This window comes from Solanum dulcamara, chromosome 6, assembly GCF_947179165.1.
Source record: "Solanum dulcamara chromosome 6, daSolDulc1.2, whole genome shotgun sequence".
NCBI lineage: Eukaryota > Viridiplantae > Streptophyta > Magnoliopsida > Solanales > Solanaceae > Solanum > Solanum dulcamara.
In genome coordinates, this window is record NC_077242.1 from 3,467,599 (window position 1) to 3,487,498 (window position 19,900).

At 35.7% G+C, this 19,900-nt stretch overlaps 3 protein-coding genes and 2 pseudogenes across 5 annotated transcripts; 3 read left to right on the forward strand and 2 right to left on the reverse strand.

Annotated features, from left to right (window-relative positions):
* Positions 1-586: 586 nt before the first annotated feature.
* LOC129892052 (protein FLX-like 1) lies at positions 587-7,375 on the forward strand. Of its 3 annotated transcripts, none has more exons than XM_055967589.1 (7): positions 587-714; positions 1,383-2,003; positions 2,081-2,244; positions 2,855-2,955; positions 3,116-3,249; positions 6,004-6,059; positions 7,204-7,375. In XM_055967589.1, the coding sequence occupies exons 2-5, from the start codon at positions 1,402-1,404 to the stop codon at positions 3,200-3,202; spliced, it is 954 nt and encodes a 317-aa protein (XP_055823564.1). In that variant the 5' UTR covers positions 587-714; positions 1,383-1,401; the 3' UTR covers positions 3,203-3,249; positions 6,004-6,059; positions 7,204-7,375. The 3 variants fall into 3 exon arrangements, with proteins under 3 accessions (XP_055823564.1, XP_055823562.1, XP_055823563.1); XM_055967587.1 differs by having other exon boundaries at positions 7,207-7,375; XM_055967588.1 differs by having other exon boundaries at positions 1,388-2,003; positions 7,207-7,375.
* A 1,352-nt stretch (positions 7,376-8,727) lies between these two features.
* LOC129892186 (uncharacterized) lies at positions 8,728-10,616 on the forward strand. The gene is made up of 2 exons (XM_055967744.1): positions 8,728-9,762; positions 10,291-10,616. The coding sequence occupies exons 1-2, from the start codon at positions 8,920-8,922 to the stop codon at positions 10,342-10,344; spliced, it is 897 nt and encodes a 298-aa protein (XP_055823719.1). The 5' UTR covers positions 8,728-8,919; the 3' UTR covers positions 10,345-10,616.
* A 946-nt stretch (positions 10,617-11,562) lies between these two features.
* On the reverse strand, positions 11,563-12,297 carry LOC129891834 (BTB/POZ domain-containing protein At1g55760-like; annotated as a pseudogene).
* Positions 12,298-12,351: 54 nt separating this feature from the next.
* On the forward strand, positions 12,352-13,527 carry LOC129891835 (uncharacterized; annotated as a pseudogene).
* Positions 13,528-14,206: 679 nt separating this feature from the next.
* On the reverse strand, positions 14,207-19,552 carry LOC129891728 (mitogen-activated protein kinase 19-like). Its single transcript, XM_055967184.1, has 10 exons — positions 19,046-19,552; positions 17,728-18,136; positions 17,492-17,619; positions 17,270-17,329; positions 16,391-16,540; positions 16,150-16,305; positions 15,823-16,034; positions 15,621-15,722; positions 15,304-15,446; positions 14,207-14,915 (listed from the first exon to the last, which is right to left on the reverse strand). Exons 1-10 carry the CDS (start codon positions 19,067-19,069, stop codon positions 14,488-14,490), a joined length of 1,812 nt encoding a protein of 603 aa, XP_055823159.1. The 5' UTR covers positions 19,070-19,552; the 3' UTR covers positions 14,207-14,487.
* Between the last annotated feature and the right edge of the window lie 348 nt (positions 19,553-19,900).

Sequence of the window (19,900 nt, forward strand, 5' to 3'; positions counted from 1 at the left end):
TAATATTTGCAATAATTATTGTTTTTGTATTTCAAAAAAGGAAAGGATAAAAGTGTAGAGTAACGATAAAAAATGGATAAATATAGCGGTATGAAATCTATATTTTATCAGTTTTAGGCACGATTATCTAAAAAATATTATGATAGTGTCATTTTATATAAGATGTTTATTAATTTATATACTTTTAAAAATCCCTATAACCTGAAAAATATGACAACATAAAGTATAATTATTATTACACCAATAATAAAAAATATGATTTATAGCAAAAATACTTTTAAAACAATAAAAATCAAAATTAACATTCAAGAAATATGTTTTTACGTCAGAAACTTAAGTTTTTATGTTCGATACTAACACTCGAAATTCTAAGGCTTACGCTGTATGAATCTACGCCTTCAATTTGTGCCTTGAAAAACATTTTTTAAACCCCCTCGTACCCCAAAAATATTTTTGAAAACACTGCTTTTAATTAAAATTATACCAATTATATTTTTAAAAAATAGTTTAAAATACATGCATAATAATTAGTAAGAAATTGCCTAACAAACTATTAAGAAAATTTCAATTATTTATATTCTACTTCGCATAAGTGGCCAGAAGTTCCAAGCGCAAGGGTTCATTCTGCTATTGCTTAATACATTGCTTATCACATAGGAACGCCATTAACATCGCCTACATCAGATTCGTTCAGCTCAGGTTATCTGTTCCCAGGTATGAACCTCCTTCATCTTTTGGGTTTACGGTCTTTGTGTTCTAATCGGTGCTTGCTCTGCTTTAGGGTGTGATGGTTTGATCTCGAGTTGCGTTTCTTCGTTTTTCTGGCCTCTTAGTCGAATTTATTTCGTTTCTGTGGGATTTGGCGTCTTCGGATGTATATATGTTCGTATTTGAGCTTCATTTTTCTCATGCATGATAATGTCATATCGCTGAGTGTTTGTTTGAACTGAATTTGGGGATTTTTGTAGGGGCTTTAGGGTTGAGCCGCCCTTGATTTGTTATTTTTTACTTTTTGATAACCGTGATGCTCGACTAATTCCATGTCATATCTGCCACCTCCCATCATCAACAGGTAGCAAGTAACTCTGGCCACTAAGGCTGTGATTTGAACCTGAGACTCATAGTTCTCACCCTCTTCATAGACTACTAGGTCACACCCCTAGGTGCTATCTGTTAAAAAAAAATTGATTAGTTGCTTAGGGGTAGAAGTTTTTTATGCTCTGTTGATGCTCTCTCCCTCACTATTGATTTTAGGCCCAGGGTTTTGGGGTGGGGATGGAAGTCATTTGCTAACACCCCATTGTCCATTATAGTTTTCATAAGTCACTGATATGAATTGGTGTTTTCTTCTAACAACTATCTTTGATCTCTTCATAACCAAGACAAGATAAAACAAAGAAGATGGCTGGTCGAAATCGCGGGCCTCCACTTCCAATGAAAGGTGGTCCTCATGGTGGACTTCCTCCGCCAATTCACGAGCCCCCGTTTTCTAGGGGTCGCGTGCCGGTCCCTCATCCGGCATTGCTTGAAGAAATGAGAGAATCACAGTTTGGAATGGGCTCCAGACCAATGCCTCCGCACCCTGCTGTCCTTGAGGAACACCTGGCTAATCAGCATGATGAGATTCAAGGATTATTAGTTGACAACCAGCGGTTGGCTGCAACTCATGTAGCACTGAAACAAGAAGTAGAAGCTGCTCAATACGAACTTCAGCGAACTGATCATTATGCCCATTCTTTGCATATGGAAACTGATGTGCAAATGAGAGAACTTTATGAGAAGTCTGCTAAGATGGAAATGGATCTCCAAGTAGCTGATGGTATGAGGTCAGAGCTTATGCGAGTGCGCTCGGATATTAAGGAATTTACTGCTGCCAGACAAGAGCTTACTGTTGAGGTCCAAAGAATGACTCATGATTTGACCAGAATGACTGCACATTTACATCAGACTCCAGCAGTAAAAGCTGAAATTGAAGGTCTAAAACAAGAGCTGCAGCGAGCAAGGTATTTTTTTCCCAGAGTTCTGCTCTCTGTGGAACATTTTCAAATTGATAGTTTCTTACTGTACTCTTGGCTTACAGGGCAGCTATTGAGAATGAGAAGAAAGGATATGCAGAAAACTATGAACATGGTCAGGTTATGGAGAAAAAATTGCTAACAATGGCTCGAGAGCTTGAAAAACTTCGAGCTGAGGTTGCTAATGCAGAAAAAAGAGCTCGAGCAGCAGCAGCTGTTGGGAATCCAGGTACTTTTCCATATCCAAGTTCAGAAAACTGTAAAATGCAGGTACGAAAAAGCACGTTGAAAGATCCATCTTCTGAAGAGGACAAATTTTCCTTGCTTTTGTGTTTCTCAGTGGAATTGTCTTTGCTTGATACAAGCACTTTTAAGCATGATTGAATAGTGATGTTATTTTAACGTATTAAGCTGCTATATGGTTCATGTAGTTACCTAAGTGTCTATTTGATTTATTGCTTCATATCATAATTCGAGTTTTTCTAATAATATTTACTCTTAGTGGATAATAGAATTTATCAAATCTTACATTAGGGTTAAGTCCTCAACAAGCTTCTTTGGAGTGTATTTAAGTTGCTCCATAATACTGTTTAACTCCTCGTTTGTTTAACAAATAACGAAAAACGGGTTTGGAATATTTTATTGGAGGTTCAAATCTCTGACAAGCTCAGTAGGATATGATTGCTCCAATTGGTGCCCCATTTAATTTTTATTTGTATACAGACAGAAAGAGACGCACGTAATCTTTCGAAGTTGCTGCTTTAATATTTCTCAAATTTTTTTGGACATAGAATATTAGTACTGTATCAGTTTCATGAAGTTCATCTTTACCTGCACAGGTGCAGGGTACAATGCAAATTATGGGAATCCGGAATCTGGTTATCCAGGAAATTATTATCCTGCTAGTTACGGAATGAATCCTATGAACCCTGCTCATCCTGTAAGTAATTCGCTGTTGTGGTTTTGACATTTGATGGGATTAAAAAGTGTGCAGAAGGATAGCAGTATTTTGCTCTTGTTCCTTTAGATGAAATGTGACTTCTTTTCCTTTTAGTATTTGATTTTCTAAGTTTAGTTGTTCTTTTATACTTTTGGTGCAGGCTGGAGCTGAAGGTTATTCTCAGTATGGACATGGACCTGGTGCTTGGGGTGGTTATGATATGCAGCGAGCTCAAGGACCCAGATAAACTAGTTCATGTAGGCTCTCACATGGTGTTGTGCCTGCTACTTTCCGGTACGTCAAAATGGATCTTAGAATTAGATTTGAAGTGTTATACTGAATGATCTTCTTGAGAAATAGTTTTCGTGCTGATATTGTTGTTTAATGGTGTAACTGTCTTGCTTCTTGTGAGAAAAGTTTTAGCTGCCTGCTAGATTTTTATTAATGTCTGCTGTATCTAGTCTAAATAGTTGTCTGCAAAATCAGTAATTACATTTTCTGATATGCAGTCGCTTGAACTTTAGCCCCGTATTCACTTATAAAGAAAAGTAAATTTACCTATTTTAATGACCTTGCACTATTAAAGCTTGCGTAGAGTTGATCTTCTATCAGATTTTAAATTACGGGAAACCTCTGGAGAAAGAATATCTAGTTTCTGTCAGATCCTGAATGCATTAAAATATACAAATTTCTTTTATTCTTACAGCAACAACTAGGCCTCAATCTCAAGCTAGTTGGGGTTGGCTGAATGAAAAATACAAAATAGGATTATCAAACAGTAGAGGTTCTCTGAATATACATTAGTAATTGTATCTTCTAGTATACCAAGGCATCATTTGTTTGCACTTAATAAAGGTCTTAATTTGAATCATTCAGATCTCAGTTATTAAATCTGTTTTTTAGTTCCGAGTCTTAATCATTCAGATCTTAACCATTAAATGGGTTTTTTTTCTTATGTTGCTACCACTTAGTGAGTCTTGCACTCTAGATACTCAATTTTCGTCTTGCTTAACTGAACTTACCCGTCGTACCGTAGAACTTGATTTTCACTTTGCCTGGGTATCCTCTTACGACATAACTATGGCACCATTCCATTTCGATCATCCTACTATAATGCTAATTGCTAGGCGTAACATCTATCATTTTGCTTTTCTGGAATATTGAGACTGGATTCTAAACCTTCTACATTAGGTATCTCAGTTCCATCTAATTTCACCTCAACTTCATTCCTATCTCCCTGGCTAGACTCACAATGTGTGTATTTTGTCTTACTCTACTTCCTAAATCCCTTACTCTAATAAGTGCTTCTCCATTGCTCTAGCTTTTGATTGTTTTCGATGATAAAAAAAATGTAAAGAAAAGTTGTCTTTCATCGTGAAAGAAAATGAAGTCACGTAATCAAGTATAAAGGTTCATTTATTGATTCGGTCATTTACCACGCCTAGAAGTGGGCAGGCATTACGTTTTCCTCATAAGAAAAAGTTCTGGGAAGCTTTTAGGTGATTTTTCCTTTTTTTTTTCTTTTCATTGTTAAAAGAATATGTGAATGCTCAGTATAGTATGTAGTTGTGCATAGGGGTTGTTTGGTTCGCACTTCTCAGACAAAGTTATCCCAGGATTATAATCCTACAACCTTGGGACTAATTTAGCCCCCGGGTGGGATAAAATAACACCATGTTTGAGGTATAAATCCCAGTTATAACTTCAACCAAACAACTATAAAATTTAATCCCAAACTTAATCGCAGTATATCTCACCTTGCTATTAAGGGGTGGAGGTGTTAAACTGGTAGGATATGTTTGACGTTAAAAGATTACAAATTATACTCGTCTTTCTGCCAAAAGGATATTGATTTTGTCTGTATATGTATGTGTTATAATTAGATGTGGTAAATTAGTTTAGCTGGTAAGGTAGACACTTTTCTTAGAGCTAGTTCAGTAGCTTATTGCAGTTTCCATGTGCCTTTTAGTTTTTACCTTTACCATCTTATCAGCTTATTACCTTTTTTACCCTTCTTATGTCGTAAAATCTTGATGGCTTTTGACTTAAATGGGGCATTCAAGTATTTGGCTCAAAGTCTGTTTGCAAATTTGTGAATAAGCACTTATTCCTGTACTGTGTTGGTGTATCAAAGTTGACTAGGTACAGAGTTCCATTCTGCTATGCTTTGTGTGCCCATAATAACTTCAATCAAATGCAGTATATGGTAACTTTCTAGTAGCGTTTGTTGTGATCCGTTCTCATTCCCTCATATTTGTTGGGAGGAGTTGCAGTTTCTGTATGATTAATTATTCAATATTTTAAAATTACATTTTGGATATTCAAAAAACTACACGAACGTGCACTTGTGGATGGAAATATGAGATTTATGATAATTCACTAACCCAAGATGGAGTTTTAACTTATGAACCTTAAATTGGGGCAAAGGTGAACAATTTGAAGTGCTATTACCTGTTGGTACATTGTGATATCCTATAGGACACAGGCCAAGGACACCATGTACATCTAAACTCATGTGTGCACAAAGGGTGTGCTCTGGGGTGGCAGCTTTACCGCCATAACTTTCCTCCTAGAAACCGTACTGCTCAACCCATTGTTGCACCCCATCTCAAAAACAAGGTTGAACAATCTACATGCTCAACAAAGGTGAATTCTTTTCATTCCTAATTAGTAGGTAAAGACGCTGACCAACAATGACAAAGACACCAGAAAGCTGAAGCTAAACTGAGTTGGAAAGGAAAAAATTAACTAAAAAGAAGGAGAATTGTATGGTGTTGCATTTTGGGAGATAATCCAGCAGTGTTGCTACGAGATTGTTTTTCTTGCTCAAGTAGTACAAGTACTTCTTGATATATTTGTTATTCCGTTCTATTGCTCCGTGAAACCTAGTTTGTAGTTCAAGCCACTGTTTATTTGGTCTCATGGTTTGAAGGCAGTGTACTCATTTTTAGGTTTCCAAAGGTGTCTTTGATTCACATAATGAAATATGCTACTTTTTAGGACCCTATGCATTGTAATTTATATTCTAATGCTCTTCTTTATTTCCAGGTTATAACCAATGCCTAAATGAGTTCATCGATGACACATGAGCATGATATTTTCGGGTGCGTATTTACTTAAAATAATACAAATGAGCACTTTTATCAGGTGACCACTTGATTATTTAGTAATTTGGCAACTTTCTAAAACTACTTTTCTCTTGCCTCTATTTTTGTGATTTCCTTTTGGAACTCTTTAGCCTTTAATATAACAACCGGAAAATTGCAATATTTAGGCCCTATTTGTTGAGATAACATGTTTTCATTGAAGAAGTGACTCTGAGTTTTGGTTGTCTTGGACTTTACGTAATGGTTTTCTCATGGGAAAGTTTGACAACAAATGTGGGAAAGAGATCCATGTAAGAGGGGAAGTCATTTTTGCTTTCTATATTAGTACCCCTGTTCCATAAAATGATCCCCTAACGGGTAAATATTGTTTTTACTTTACTCTTTACTACAAATGACCATAACTAACATCATTATGGAGGCCATATCCCCACGATCATTTTGAGCTAGTGATTCAGTGACCTTTGCATTCAACAACTCTGGAAGATAACTTTGAGAAAATATTTTCTTTTGTATACACATCCCACAAAAGTGTCTTGGAAGGAGAATGTATTAAGTCGTACTAACTTCGTCCTCAGTTGCAAAATTGTAGCTTGAAAAAATTGGTCGAACCGCCAAGTTTCATCAATATTGTTGTAGTAATTTTTCTTCCATTAAAACAACACTAAACTTCTATCACAAATTGGCTTGAGTGGGTTGTTTGAATCCTCTTTATCTAGTATTTCGTTATATTTGAGCCCATTCATTCCTATAGTCAATGATTTATCTTTTAAGATAAAAATTAGAGATTCTATAACTCTAGGGGTTTCTCAACATCTCATACTTATGCCTGTTGACATGCAAATCTAAAAAAAAACTAAGAAATCCCTGGCAAACATGGGATGTAATGTAAGCGTACTAACACTATTTTGAGTCAATGCTAGCTAGTTGTGTCGCTCATATAGTTATTTTGTATGGATTCATATGTATTGCAAAAAAAGTTAATTGAGGCTACTTCTCTCCGATCTTATTTTTTCCTTCGATATGATTTTAAGTGAGTCATCTTCTTATGAATCCAAGATATCATACTCTTCGCCTCCATGAGGACAGAGTTGTTTGTTTTTGCATATCATCTAATAAAGTTTTATTTGTTATATGCAACCAGCAGAATCCAGGGGCTAAAGTGTTGCTTATATTCAGTCTGGCGGCAACTGATTTATTTCGGTTATTTTGCAACTTGTGCTAGAAAGTGTAGCAGTTAATAGCAGTGTGGATTTTCTACTACTAGTTTTATGAACAAATTGCTCGGAATATTTATATTTCCTTGTGAATTCTGATGCTATTCTGTGGCTCCTTTGTCCCAAATTAATTGTGCTACCCTGACTTTGGCAATCAAAAATAGTGAAATCTGATTATCAAGATATTCTTTGTGTGTTGTATTATGAAACTAGACTAAGAAATTTCATAGTATTTACACTATAACATGCGCATGCTGGTATTTTCCTAACATGGTTTCAAATATCCAATGTAAAGCACTTGAATGGGATGAGAATATGATTATCTGTTCACTAGGATCTTATTCCGACGAAACCTTAAAATTGTGGGACAAGATTGTAATTAGAACCAAGTTCTAATAATTTTGTGTCACTCGTAAGGGTGACTGAGTTGGTGTAACAAGTGGTATCACAAGAGTGGGTTGTGCTCATCCGAACAGCGCAGTGGCGGGTTTTCTGGGAGTTACAAAAAAAATTCTTGCCACTACACTTAAAAGTTACATTGGGATAAGAATATAATGAAATTGAGATGTTTTTGCTACATATTTCCATTTTAGGAATTTGATTGGCAAGAGTGGAAGTCATTACAACATAAATCTATGGATTTGCAATCAGTTCTATGTTTGTTGTTTGACTTCGTACTAATCAATCAGTATTTCTATATCTTATTAATCTTTTACAAATTTAACAAACTTAAATACCCTCAGTTCTCAACTTTAGAAAACCAGAAAGGCAATAATTATTCTTTTTTCTAGATCCCTGTAATTTTCTAATTTTTTAAACTAATTTTGTAAAGTTTGAAAAGAGATGAATCATTTATCATAAATTGTACAAATAATTTAGTCAAATAACTCCTACGATTAATATTACTATTCCTTCCGTCCCATATTCAATGGGTATCTTACTAAAAATAGTTGTCTCACATTATTTGATCACTCACTAAATCATGATAGTATTAATTAAAATTTTCTCATTTTACCCAACAATTAATATGGCCTTTTGAATTTGAGCAATTCCCAATACCAACTATTTCTATACTCTATATATATTTTTTCTAAATTATTTTTATGTGCATTGATATGAACAAATAGCAAAATAGTAAAATTGATCAATTTATTAATAATTTCTTAATTATTACGTATAATTAAAAGTGTCTATCTAATATGAAATAAAGAAAATACTAGATACATAATTTTATTGAAAACAAACTACCTTTTAAAATTTTCCGTGTTCTCAAGAAACGAGGAAAAAAAAATATAAGGCGGAGAATCAAATTTTCATGCCAAAAACTCAAAAAGGTCTAGTAAGATTCCCGGGACCTTAACTCATCTGGTAAAATTCAAACAAAAAAATTACAAGAAAAACGACATCGTGTCATGTGCAGAATTTGGCGCAACTCCCTTTGAACTTCCCGCTAAACTGAAACTGCAAAAGTTCAAAATCAATTGCAGAAATCCAGAATTTACAAAAACTCAAAAAAATTTGGCTTCTAATCCTCCCGGGTTTTTTTCTTCCCAATTTCCCCTACTTCATCCTTCCCTTTTCCCACTTCTTTCACATCCCATTCTCACACAATCTTCTCAATTTCCACACACAAAAATAATCCAATGGGTGGCAAACTTCAGTTTTTACCTCCAGCCAAAAGATTCATGTTGATGCACCAACAAGATCAAAATGGGTCTGCTTCATTGTCACAACTTCCTGCTAAAAAGAGAAAATTCTCTCCAGAAATTCCCCCACCTATTACCAATAACACCGTTACTCTTCTCTGTTTGCCCGCCAAGAAACGTGTTTGGGCTTTTCATCCATTTGACCTCAATGAGGAATATAACCCAATCATCAAGGAGGAAAAATTACGTGACGCAACAACAAATGATGATATTGATGTGGATGAGGATGAGGATGATGGGATTATTTGTGTTATTTGTAATAGCACAGACGGAGATCCATCAGATCCAATCGTTTTATGTGATGGTTGTGATTTGATGGTTCATACGACTTGCTACGGTCATCCTTTTACGCATGGAATCCCAGAAGGCGATTGGTTTTGTGCTCAATGTTTAGCCTCAAAATCGGAGACTCCAAACCAAAAATCCTTCACTTGTTGTCTCTGTCCTGAATCTGGTGGAGCCTTGAAATCCACTGTGAATGAAGGTAAATGGGCTCATGTTGTTTGTTCACTTTTTGTTCCAGAAGTTTTCTTCGTCGATTCAGAAGGTCGTGAAGGAATTGATTTCAGCAAAGTTCCTAAAAGAAGATGGGAAAAAAAGTGTTACATTTGTAAATCCAAAAAAGGATGTGCTATTGATTGTTCTGAGCCGAAATGTCCTTTGTCTTTTCATGTTACCTGTGGGTTGAAAGATGATCTCTGCATTGAGTACACAGAAGGACGGAAAAATGGCGGTATTGTTGCTGGCTTTTGCAGTAGCCATACTGAACTATGGAAAAAGGTTTGAATCTTTTTACATTTTTTCAATTTTATTGTGTTTGGATTCAACTTATATACATTAACTTGTTTTATTAGTCTACGTTTTACTTATAGTTGCATATAATTATCTTAGGTGCAACGGTGGATCCAAAATTTAAATCCGCAATTTCATGGATTCAATATTTAACTTCATATTTCTAAAGTTATAGGTGTAGATATACTACTAGTTTCAATTTTAGTGGTATTTTTCCGCATAAACTTTTGCTACTTGCAGAAAATATTGGATTCAGATGAACTCATTGCTATGTATGTAGCCTAGATTTGTATTTATATGAGTGACATCCACTGAAATTGCTGAAAATATTTATGTATGAATCCACAACTGATGGGTTAAGATGTTAAGTAGTTGAAACCTGATTTTTGAACCCATAGAATTTAAATTTTGGAGCTGCTTATGTATGTAATCTCGTACTAAAAATTAGTACTCGTGTTTTATTGTCATAGAAGTTAAATTTTTGTGTTGATGATAATTTTTGGGTTTGTATTGCAGCAACAACAAACTGGGAAGTTCAAGATTGTGCCAAGAGAAGAAGTTGATAGATAGATAGATACTCATCTATTATTATGAGTCAGAAGAGTTTCAGATAATATAAATGAGAATCCTAGTTTTTAGTAGCATTAGTAGAGTAGTTGATGGACACCTAGGTATTGGTTCGGTGGTGAGACTGCTTCATTTTTAATTAAAAGTCTTTACTTCTCTTCTTGGATATAGAGAAAATCTTGTTAGGATCGTTACCTCTTAATAGGCCTTGTCGTGCGTGATCTAGATTTAGTTAAGGGCTCTAATGCGAATGGAAAAAAGTCTAATTTATAGACAATAGTACTCAATGATTATTTTCTTTTTTTGTATTTATCATAATTTGAAATTTCCCATTTATTATTATTACTAGTATTTAATAATTGGTTTTTTCATACCAGAGAAAGACTGATATTTGACTCTATAAGGATTCTAACATTGAGATAATAAGACAAGATTTACAAAATCTCAATTTGGATAAACACTCTTACAAATTTACTTCATATCCAAATCACAATATAAAATGGGGTTAGTCTTTTTCCGTGATAGCACGGCCCATCACTAACCGTTTGTAGTGGTTAGTTTTGACTTTTGTGGTTCTTTGGAATATCATTTCGATATAAAATCTATCACTACTAAAACTTTTTAAATAAAAAACAAAAAAGCAGTAAAAAGAGTGCAGATTCTTTCTGCATTTAAGTTTTCATATTACAAATGATTAATCTTATTATTAGTTGAGTGCATCTACTCTCTACTGATTGAGAACTGGATAGGATTAAATAAAACAAAGACAATCTACTCAGCAACTGTGTCGTAGTATTGAAAGCCTTGACAAACATTTAGTTTGGGCATGTCATGCTATCCCCATAATTCATCATTGATAGGATGGAAAAATTTATCAGTATCTTGTGACTTAATGACAATTGACAAGAATGAAAGCCAGAATCAAAGAGTGAAATATATACTTTGGAGACAGAATTTCTAGAGTGGAAGACATCAATATTCTACAAAAATGAAATGTCTATTAATTTGTTTTGTCCACATTATGTAGCAACTTTTGAACAAAGTAAAAATAAACACACTGTAACCGTAACTATAAAGAAATAAATTTATACTATTCTCATCACATATTTTTTTGAAGATAAAAATCTTATTAAGACTTCATAGTCGAAACTATTTTTCCAAAATGGAACAAATAATATAAAGTGATTAATAATCATCGCAACAATCAAAATATACTTTTGATCATAAAAACATCTTGGAAAACATGCTAAACTTTATTTTGACTACTTTTATATCGAATAATTTACCATACCTCACGAGATACCTCATACAACAAGCCTTCAACTTCGGCAATTGATAAAGCTAAGCAGTTTGGAGCCTCTCAAGAACATTCTTGGCGTCAATATTTTTTATTAGACTTTCATGAAATGACTCCTTTAAATCTGAGAGGTCATACTTATCAGATGTCAAAGCAAAGTTAGTCGATGGATTAAAAATTCTTCATTTTGTATGTCCCCGTAAATGTGATTCAGAAAGCATTGGCAAACTTCTGTTGACATGTCGGAGATGTTTATGACGGATAATTCACTCTCTTTGAGGTCATGGGAGAACATGCTTAGGAAGACAGGTGACCTTGCAGCAAGAACTGCACAATGCGCCACAATACTTCCATTTGAAGCATTGATTATGATATTCGTGTGTATGTTGTAAGACAACATTCGGCCAAGTGACGACAGAGCAGTTGCATTCGATTGTTTCTCGCTAAATCCTTCAGCCCAGATTAGGCATAGCTCTCCACTCTGCAGGCTCATAAAACACAAATGAACATGAATGAGGAAAACTGTGGTAATCTTCCACGCATAAGATTTCACATGGTTAGAGAAGTTTTAGATGTGAATACATATGCAGCCTGGAAAGAATTGTTCTTAGGATACAAATGCAAAGTTCAAGATGAGCCAAAACCATGGAATTTTTGAATGATCATGCTCAAGAGTGGTAACATGGACATAACAGCAGCAATTTGTCCCAGAAATGGCAAACCATCTCAACCATTTCTGCAAATATCGCGATTTCCCTGTTTTGGGAAAGGTTGCATGAATATGCCTAGAATATACCATGATTACAGTCATAGAAAACATCCAAAAATGGCTTAATTGAAGGGGGGGGGGGGGTCATGGGACAATGGGAATTGGATGCTGATATTAGAACAGTGAAGACTCGGAACAATAGGAATTAGGTCCCAAAGTCACCAAATTTCAAAATGAGGTTCACACTAGATGTTAGGAAAGGAGGTGGTCCAAGCAGCCAATTCTATATAATGGACATAGGTAGCTGCTGGAAGAACAATGGTCAGCCTTGTGATGGGATGTCACCACAGACGTAACACGATACAGTGAAATGATCATCAATCCTGATACTGAATCAGGGTGCGACCCCAAGAAGAATTTGAAGGTGTGACCACTTTACCATACTTTTGCAAATGGAACTCGTGTTCATCGGACTGATGAGGAAAGATTTCCCTATGATGCTTATCATATGCATTGCTCCCCAAGCAATGGAAAGTATCTTGAGGAACCATTCAATCCCTGTGATGAATATAGCAACCCTCAAGCTCAGGAAATACTTCAAATTCTACCTCACCCTGTTTGGGGTGAATATGGATATCCAACTAAGAAAGGGGAAGGATGGATAGGTGATCCCAGAACTTGGGAACTTGATGTTGGGAGACTCTCACAATCACTTTACTTCTATCAGGTACTTAATTATATTTTGAGGTGTTTAACTTCTCCACACACTATTAGATCATCTAAAAGATAACTACACGTAACTTACCTGAAAAATAAGAATGCACTAACCCTTAGATGAATCGTAACGTTGTTTCTTGGGTGATATTGCAGGATCCAGGCACTAAACCAGTTGAGAGGCATTGGCCATCTATTGATTTGGGAACTGAGATATATGTTAGCAGCAATCAAGTTGCTGAAGGATGACTTTGATATCATTGTGACAGATGAAAAGTTTCACTTTTTGTTAGGAACAGAGTATACTAAAACATTAGTAGAACTCTCAAGGCTTGGATATTCTTTTATTCATGTTCATAATATCACTCAGGTACCAACAAAAGCTTTGATCATCTATGAAGAGATTGACTCCAGATCTAAACTGACTTCTCATGCAGAATTATCAAGCAAATGTGCCAAAATCTGAAAAAAATCTAAACTGATGATTAAATGTTCTTATTCCACTATATTCAATCATATGATTCATATCATCTATGCATTAATTTATGTGATAAGGTTATAAGGCAGTAAAATTCTTCCTCAGAAATGATGAATGAAAAGGTGAAATTCTGAGTTTTCATCGGCTAATCATCACACCCTAAGTCACCTAAATAGAAAAGAGCAGCACAGAGACAGAGGGGAACCAGTAATTTGATCAATATGCAGACAGACGGGGAAAAAAATATCTTGGCAGCAACCATTAAGTGCAAGATGAGTCAAATTCTTGGTAGTTTTGAATGGCATCTCTATAGCTACACCAACCAGTGTGATCCTGAACGTTTTGACGCCTTAACTGTGCTTATGATTGAGACGAGGTGCATAGTAAACTTGCCTGAGACACCACTGTCAATCCAAATATTTCTACACCAGCAAAGAAATATTAATCATCAATCAGTTTAGGTATAAATATTCTTTGTTGATCTTGTCTTGAGCAAACAAATATACTTTTTTGATCCGTCTTCAATGTTGTAGTAGTAGTTCATTTATATTACCAATCTCTCGCCCTCTTTTGATGCTCATTGTCAAATGAGTTCCTTTTCTCTTTAGGATCTTTCATCTATACAAGCATGAAATACGAAGAGTCGAACACATGAAATGAAAGGAAGTCGGAAGAACAATTTTTTTCTTCATTAATATCAATGATGCAGCACCTATATTTATATATATATATATATACAAGGGGCATAAATACTAACTCAACAGGGCAAACTAAAGCAAAAGAATGCCTATTTAGAGACCCTGACGACTAATAAATTGTTTTCTCTACGAGGTTAACAGATCCCCCTTCAAATCTTCCCATGCTGCTTGGTTTGAGGAAAATGCAGATCTTGAACTGTCTCAATTACAAGGTGGGTGTGTCCAAGGAACCATCAAACGATAGTCTCTGCTAGGTTAGACCATACTGAACGGTGCCAACCTCTCTGTGAGCGGCAACAGCGACAGCTGCAGCACCGACTGCACCAAACTGTGTTTGTGCCTGTAGTAGTTTTGCATCTATGGCGATTTGACCTCCCAACTGTGCTACCCTTACCTGTGTATGGTAATACGGGTTAGTGTTCATCTCAAAACTCATACTAGCAGTTGACTTGGCAACCATGCACTGGCCATGTTGCGGTTTAACTTGAGAGCAGTCTTTCTCTGCTTCTGTCCCGCACTTCTCTAGATGTGTAGAGTTACTTCTGAACAGATAATGTGGAGACATGCCATGAGGTGGGACGACAGAGCTCTGGGGATATACTCTTCCATCAGTGACTTCTTTGATGCTTCTGTCACCATCATACGATAAAACTGGCCCTAAAACTCTTCCAGGTTTGGCTGAAAATGATAGAAACGAATATTAAAGAAGAATCCAACAAACATGCACAATCCACCGTCAATAATATTTGACAAGGACATTAAAAGCGATCCCAACAAGCATACAACACTTCTTTAAGTTTCAGCATTCCGTATATACTCACTAGGGTACCTTTAAATATGACCTCTCCTCATCCTTATTTGCTCCCCCTCCACCCCCACTTCCCCACCCTGGCAAGGAGGGATAACTTAAGAAGATGCCCTAAATTGCCTTCTCCTAAGCTGAGTACTGAGTTCCAGTTCGTTCAATGTTATTACATGTGGTGAAACTATTTGAGTTCACTTTGAAGATGTAGACAAAAAGGTACATTATTACCATGAGTGCCAGCACAGACAATGTTAACCATACCTGTGGGTACTCGAGGTGGTGGTCGCAAAACCTTCTGGTCTGAGACTCTGACGCCAGCAGTTGCCTTTTCTGTTACTTGCCTATGATCAAACATAGGATTCTGCTGTGTTCTGGGGGGGATGGTACTGGAATTTACAGTAGATCTGCAACACATTTAAGGACATATGTGATGAAGCCTAAAATAAACAGACTGCAAAGGAGAGGAGAGAGCAAAAGGGGCTTTTTTGGGGAGATAAAGTGAAGAGAAGCACAAAAGAAAAGGAAAAGGACATATTCATCGACACAACCAACAAGACAAACAACTCGTGGATTCATACCGTGGGAGAGAGACGTGCTTTCGACTAGGAGGAATTACTGGGGCACTTTTACCACTATTTTCCTCTAGATAAGCAAATTGCCTTCTGAAATTACCAATGGCACTGCAATTCAATGATTGTCGCACTGTCAGTCAGTAATTTAGATAAGATATAGTGGTACAAGAAAATAGAGACAAGAAATAGTAGAGAAGTATATTACAACCTAGGATAGAGAAAATTTGGACCACTATTTCCAGCCATGTAGTCCTTCAGCAGTTGAGGATGATACTCCAGTATCTCCCTAAATATTAGTTCGCGGATGTCATCCTTTGTGACCCTTCGCCGCTCAAACTCGAACTCCAGCTTTGAGATTGGTTGACTAGAAGGTTCCCTCTCAATCTTGGCCAGTCCCTTGAAGTACGGATCAGCCAAAGCCTAAAAAGATAGAAGGAAAAGCACAAAAAAAAATGAAAATGAAATTAGAAAGGGGCAAGCATGTGGAGATGCCATTCACATAATCTTAGCATCAGGAATATATGAGGGAGTGTACCTCTTCAGCAGTTGGGCGATCCTTTGGATCAAATGCTAACAACCTCTGCAACAGTCGAAGTGCCAAAGGATCTGCTTTTCGAAATTTCTCAGTAAAAGGAACTGGGCTCTTTTTCTTCATATCTGTCAAATACTTCCTTGCCTTCTCATTACGAACCTGCACTCAAGAGGAGTACTTTTCTATCAATATGCTGCCAGACAATGCTAACAACAACAAAAACAAATCAACTGACAGCTCTTACCCCAGATACGATATCAACTGATGGCGTCCCCAGAAGATCAGTAATCAAATCCAACTGGTGAACAACACTTTTGCCCGGAAATAATGGTTTCCCCGTCAGAACCTCCGCAAAAATACACCCGATACTCCAGATATCAATAGCAGGTGTATACTGCAGGGAATTCATACATGAATTAGAAGACAAATCAGCAAGAACCTCAGTAAGGTCTTACTGAGAAATTGACGCAAGACCTAACACAGTTACCTGAAGAATAGAAAAATCAACTTCCAGGAGAATTCAATAGTCCTCCCTGAACAAGAATGATTTTAACCTACACATCACTATTTAATACACTCAGAACTGAACAAAAATCTTCTATTCTAACAAGAAAGCCCTTCCTTTTAACACTATCAGTAGAGTATCCAAGTATCTTTTCACCTTTCTAAAGCATGGGAAAAGGGAGGCTTTACATAATGCGGAAAACAGCATCTTAACAACTGAATCCAGAAAAAAACAGGCGTGAAGATGTTCTGTGACTGCGCATGGGCTAGCAAGAAAGTGGCTGTACAAATAGATGACTGTAAATGTGTGACCCTACATTTGTTTAAGAGATAAATGGAGCATAAACACTATTGTGTCAAATACCTATTTATTTACAACACCACCTTTGCAACTGAGTTGTTTTTTTCTTTTCCTTTTTCTGGTACGGCTTCCCAAGGGAGGGTGTTGGGAAAATTGAGAACTAGTTTGACATATCTTTTGACAAAAAACAATTTTTGATCTGTTAAAAGAACCACTAAGATGAAGTTCTAGAATGGAACTCATAGATAAGGTTCAAAACAAAAAGTAGCTTTCATATGAAAGCCAAAACAAGCTGTGCACACTATTCACATAAATTACCTTGGAGAAGAAAGACCCACATAGCTCTGGTGCGCGGTACCACCTTGTAGCAACATAATCCTGCATGATGTACCAGAAGAAGACAAAATTAAGAAAATGTCGGTCAAAATCAAAGATTGAAATGAATGAAAACGCCATCTTAGTAAAGCATTCTATTATTTAATTTAAATCCAAGTAAATCTCATAGGTGGCATTTGACATAACGTTAACATGAAAGCTCACCGTCCAAAATATTGTGGTTGGTGTATCACTGAATGCAACCCTTGCCAATCCAAAATCACATATTTTGAGTTTACAATTTGCATTTGCCAATATATTTTTTGGCTTAAGATCTCGATGGTACACATTAGCTGAAATAAACATATATATATCAGTCAAAATAGGGCTGAAAATAAATAGTAGAAGTTGATGGCAGATGTCATAATACCAATAGTTATTGAAATTCACAAGACTTTTACCTGTGTGCATGAACTTCAATGCACGCAGCATCTGATAGAGGAAAAAACGGTGGTGCTCATGTGTCAAGTCATCATTGGCCTTAATAACATGGTGCAGATCAGACTCCATAAGCTCAAAAACAACATAAATATCTCTGAACTCTCGTCTTGAAGGTGGTAAAATGATTCGCTTAATTTCAACAATATCGGGATGTCTTAGAAGTCTAAGCAATTTCACTTCACGCAGAATTCGAATTGCATCAGAGATGTGCTCGAAAATATCAGTTATTTTCTTTATAGCCACTTTCTCTCCTGTATGAGTGTCAATTGCAGCACAAACTACTCCGTAACTTCCCTTGCCTATAACTTCCAAAATTTTATACCTATTAGCATCACCGTACTCGGTGAAGAACTCCACTTCTTTGGAACTCTGTACAATCAGTAACAAAAAATCAGACTTGTTTACCATAGTCTACTGACTAATAGGCAATCTAAATACAAGATAAAATCTGCACGTCACTTGATATTCTCAAAGTATATGTTCATGCAATATCAATTATATTCAGATCAGCAGACTTTTGTAGCAACAAGGAAAGAAACAAGGATTAATTTGTGACTTGAATAGACAATGTGTTCTAATTTGAAAATTGGACTAGACAATCATGAAAAATACTATTTCAGAGACAAACGAGGCCAAGCCAAGGACTACAACATCAGATTGCATTTCAAACTAATACAGCAGTTAGCATGAAGTAAAAGTCCAGAATCTAGAAAAGGAAGAAAAGCAGAGGGAAAATAAAGAACATTTCAAAACTATGAAAGAAAAGTAATAAGTTACCATTTAAAAGTAATAAGGGCATTTTCACAAGTATGTTAATTGGCAATATGCTTAGAGATAACTAAAATAACTTAGTCCACCATATGCAAATTATCTTCTCTGTTTAATGAGTTACCTACATTTCTAAATACATTACATAGCAGCTAAAATTAGTCAACAACTTCATATGGTTAGAGATTACTAAAATTTCTGATAATCAAATTACTTTTAGTCCTTCATATGCAAATTCTCCATCTCTGTTTAATGATATTCTAAAATACATTAAATAGCAGCTAAAATTAGTCAACAAGTTCATGCTTCCGGAAATAAACAAACAGCTATATAATCCTCGCAGCTGACCCAATCAATCATCTTTGTCTATAATCTTAACTACCAAAAAACCCGTCTTTTAGGGTTCTCTACCAGAGGCCCTCAAATCTTAAAAGCGAGAAATAAGAAATCTCAATCAAGATCTCCCCTTTGTAGAAAATTTCAAAGAGGAAGAGAAAGAAAGAAAGAAACCTTCTTGCGCTGATCTTGCTGCATCTTTTTGAAGACTTTAAACAATCTGGGAAACGAATAAATTCAAAAAAGAAGAGGAGGGATATCTGAGGGTACCCTTTTCTTCTCTAGGCCCCCCTGATCTTAAACACAAGATCAGATCAAAATATCCAAAAGAAAAAACAAATCTCAATAACCCCAAATGGAATAAATCAGAAAATCAGCCGCACTTGCCCCATCGACGCCAACACCGTATTCAAACGTAGTAACACAGAACCCGACAACCACAACTTACTCATCCACTTCTCAAGAAACCACTATGACTCTTGTACACTAACATATACAAAAATACTATCAGTTGAACCCAAAATCCTACAAAATTTAAATGGAATATGAACGAAGGGTCAAGAAAGAAGTAACCCTTTTACGGGTTTTGGAAGATGGCGAAGAGAGAGAGAGCAACAAGGAGGGCAATTGAAGAGGATGAAGAAAGGAGAGGAAAACTGTTGAGCTTTTGGGTCTTTTTAAAGGCAAGAAAAGATTGTGGCTTTGCGTGTTTCTGCGGTTGTTTTTCTCCAATATTTTTCTATTACTTTTCTTTGTTTTATTCGGTTACAATACATAGACATGTTACTCTCTATGTTACATATTAGTTGAATTTTTAAGGTAATACACATATATTAAAGAAAATATTTAAGGATAAAATTTGAACTTTATTTTTCTCTATTACCTTTTTATTTAATCAGCATCATAAAGATGATTAAATATAAAATTATAATTATAAGTAATTTTTTATTGGAGTATAACTTTGTAAGTAGTGTAGTTTACTCTTAGGAAATTACAAAACTCCGGATAAACATAAAAAAAGTTTCAAAC

Coding starts and splice junctions, on each gene's coding strand:
- LOC129892052 (XM_055967589.1), top strand. CDS start 1,402: ATGGCTGGTCGAAATCGCGGGCCTCCACTTCCAATGAAAGGTGGTCCT. Junction 2,004..2,080: donor CAAGAGCTGCAGCGAGCAAG/GTATTTTTTTCC, acceptor CTTGGCTTACAG/GGCAGCTATTGAGAATGAGA. Junction 2,245..2,854: donor AGCAGCTGTTGGGAATCCAG/GTACTTTTCCAT, acceptor TTACCTGCACAG/GTGCAGGGTACAATGCAAAT.
- LOC129892186 (XM_055967744.1), top strand. CDS start 8,920: ATGGGTGGCAAACTTCAGTTTTTACCTCCAGCCAAAAGATTCATGTTG. Junction 9,763..10,290: donor ATACTGAACTATGGAAAAAG/GTTTGAATCTTT, acceptor TTTGTATTGCAG/CAACAACAAACTGGGAAGTT.
- LOC129891728 (XM_055967184.1), bottom strand. CDS start 19,069: ATGCAGCAAGATCAGCGCAAGAAG. Junction 16,035..16,149: donor ATCGCCCAACTGCTGAAGAG/GTACACTCCCTC, acceptor CTATCTTTTTAG/GCTTTGGCTGATCCGTACTT. Junction 15,447..15,620: donor AAGCACGTCTCTCTCCCACG/GTATGAATCCAC, acceptor AATGTGTTGCAG/ATCTACTGTAAATTCCAGTA.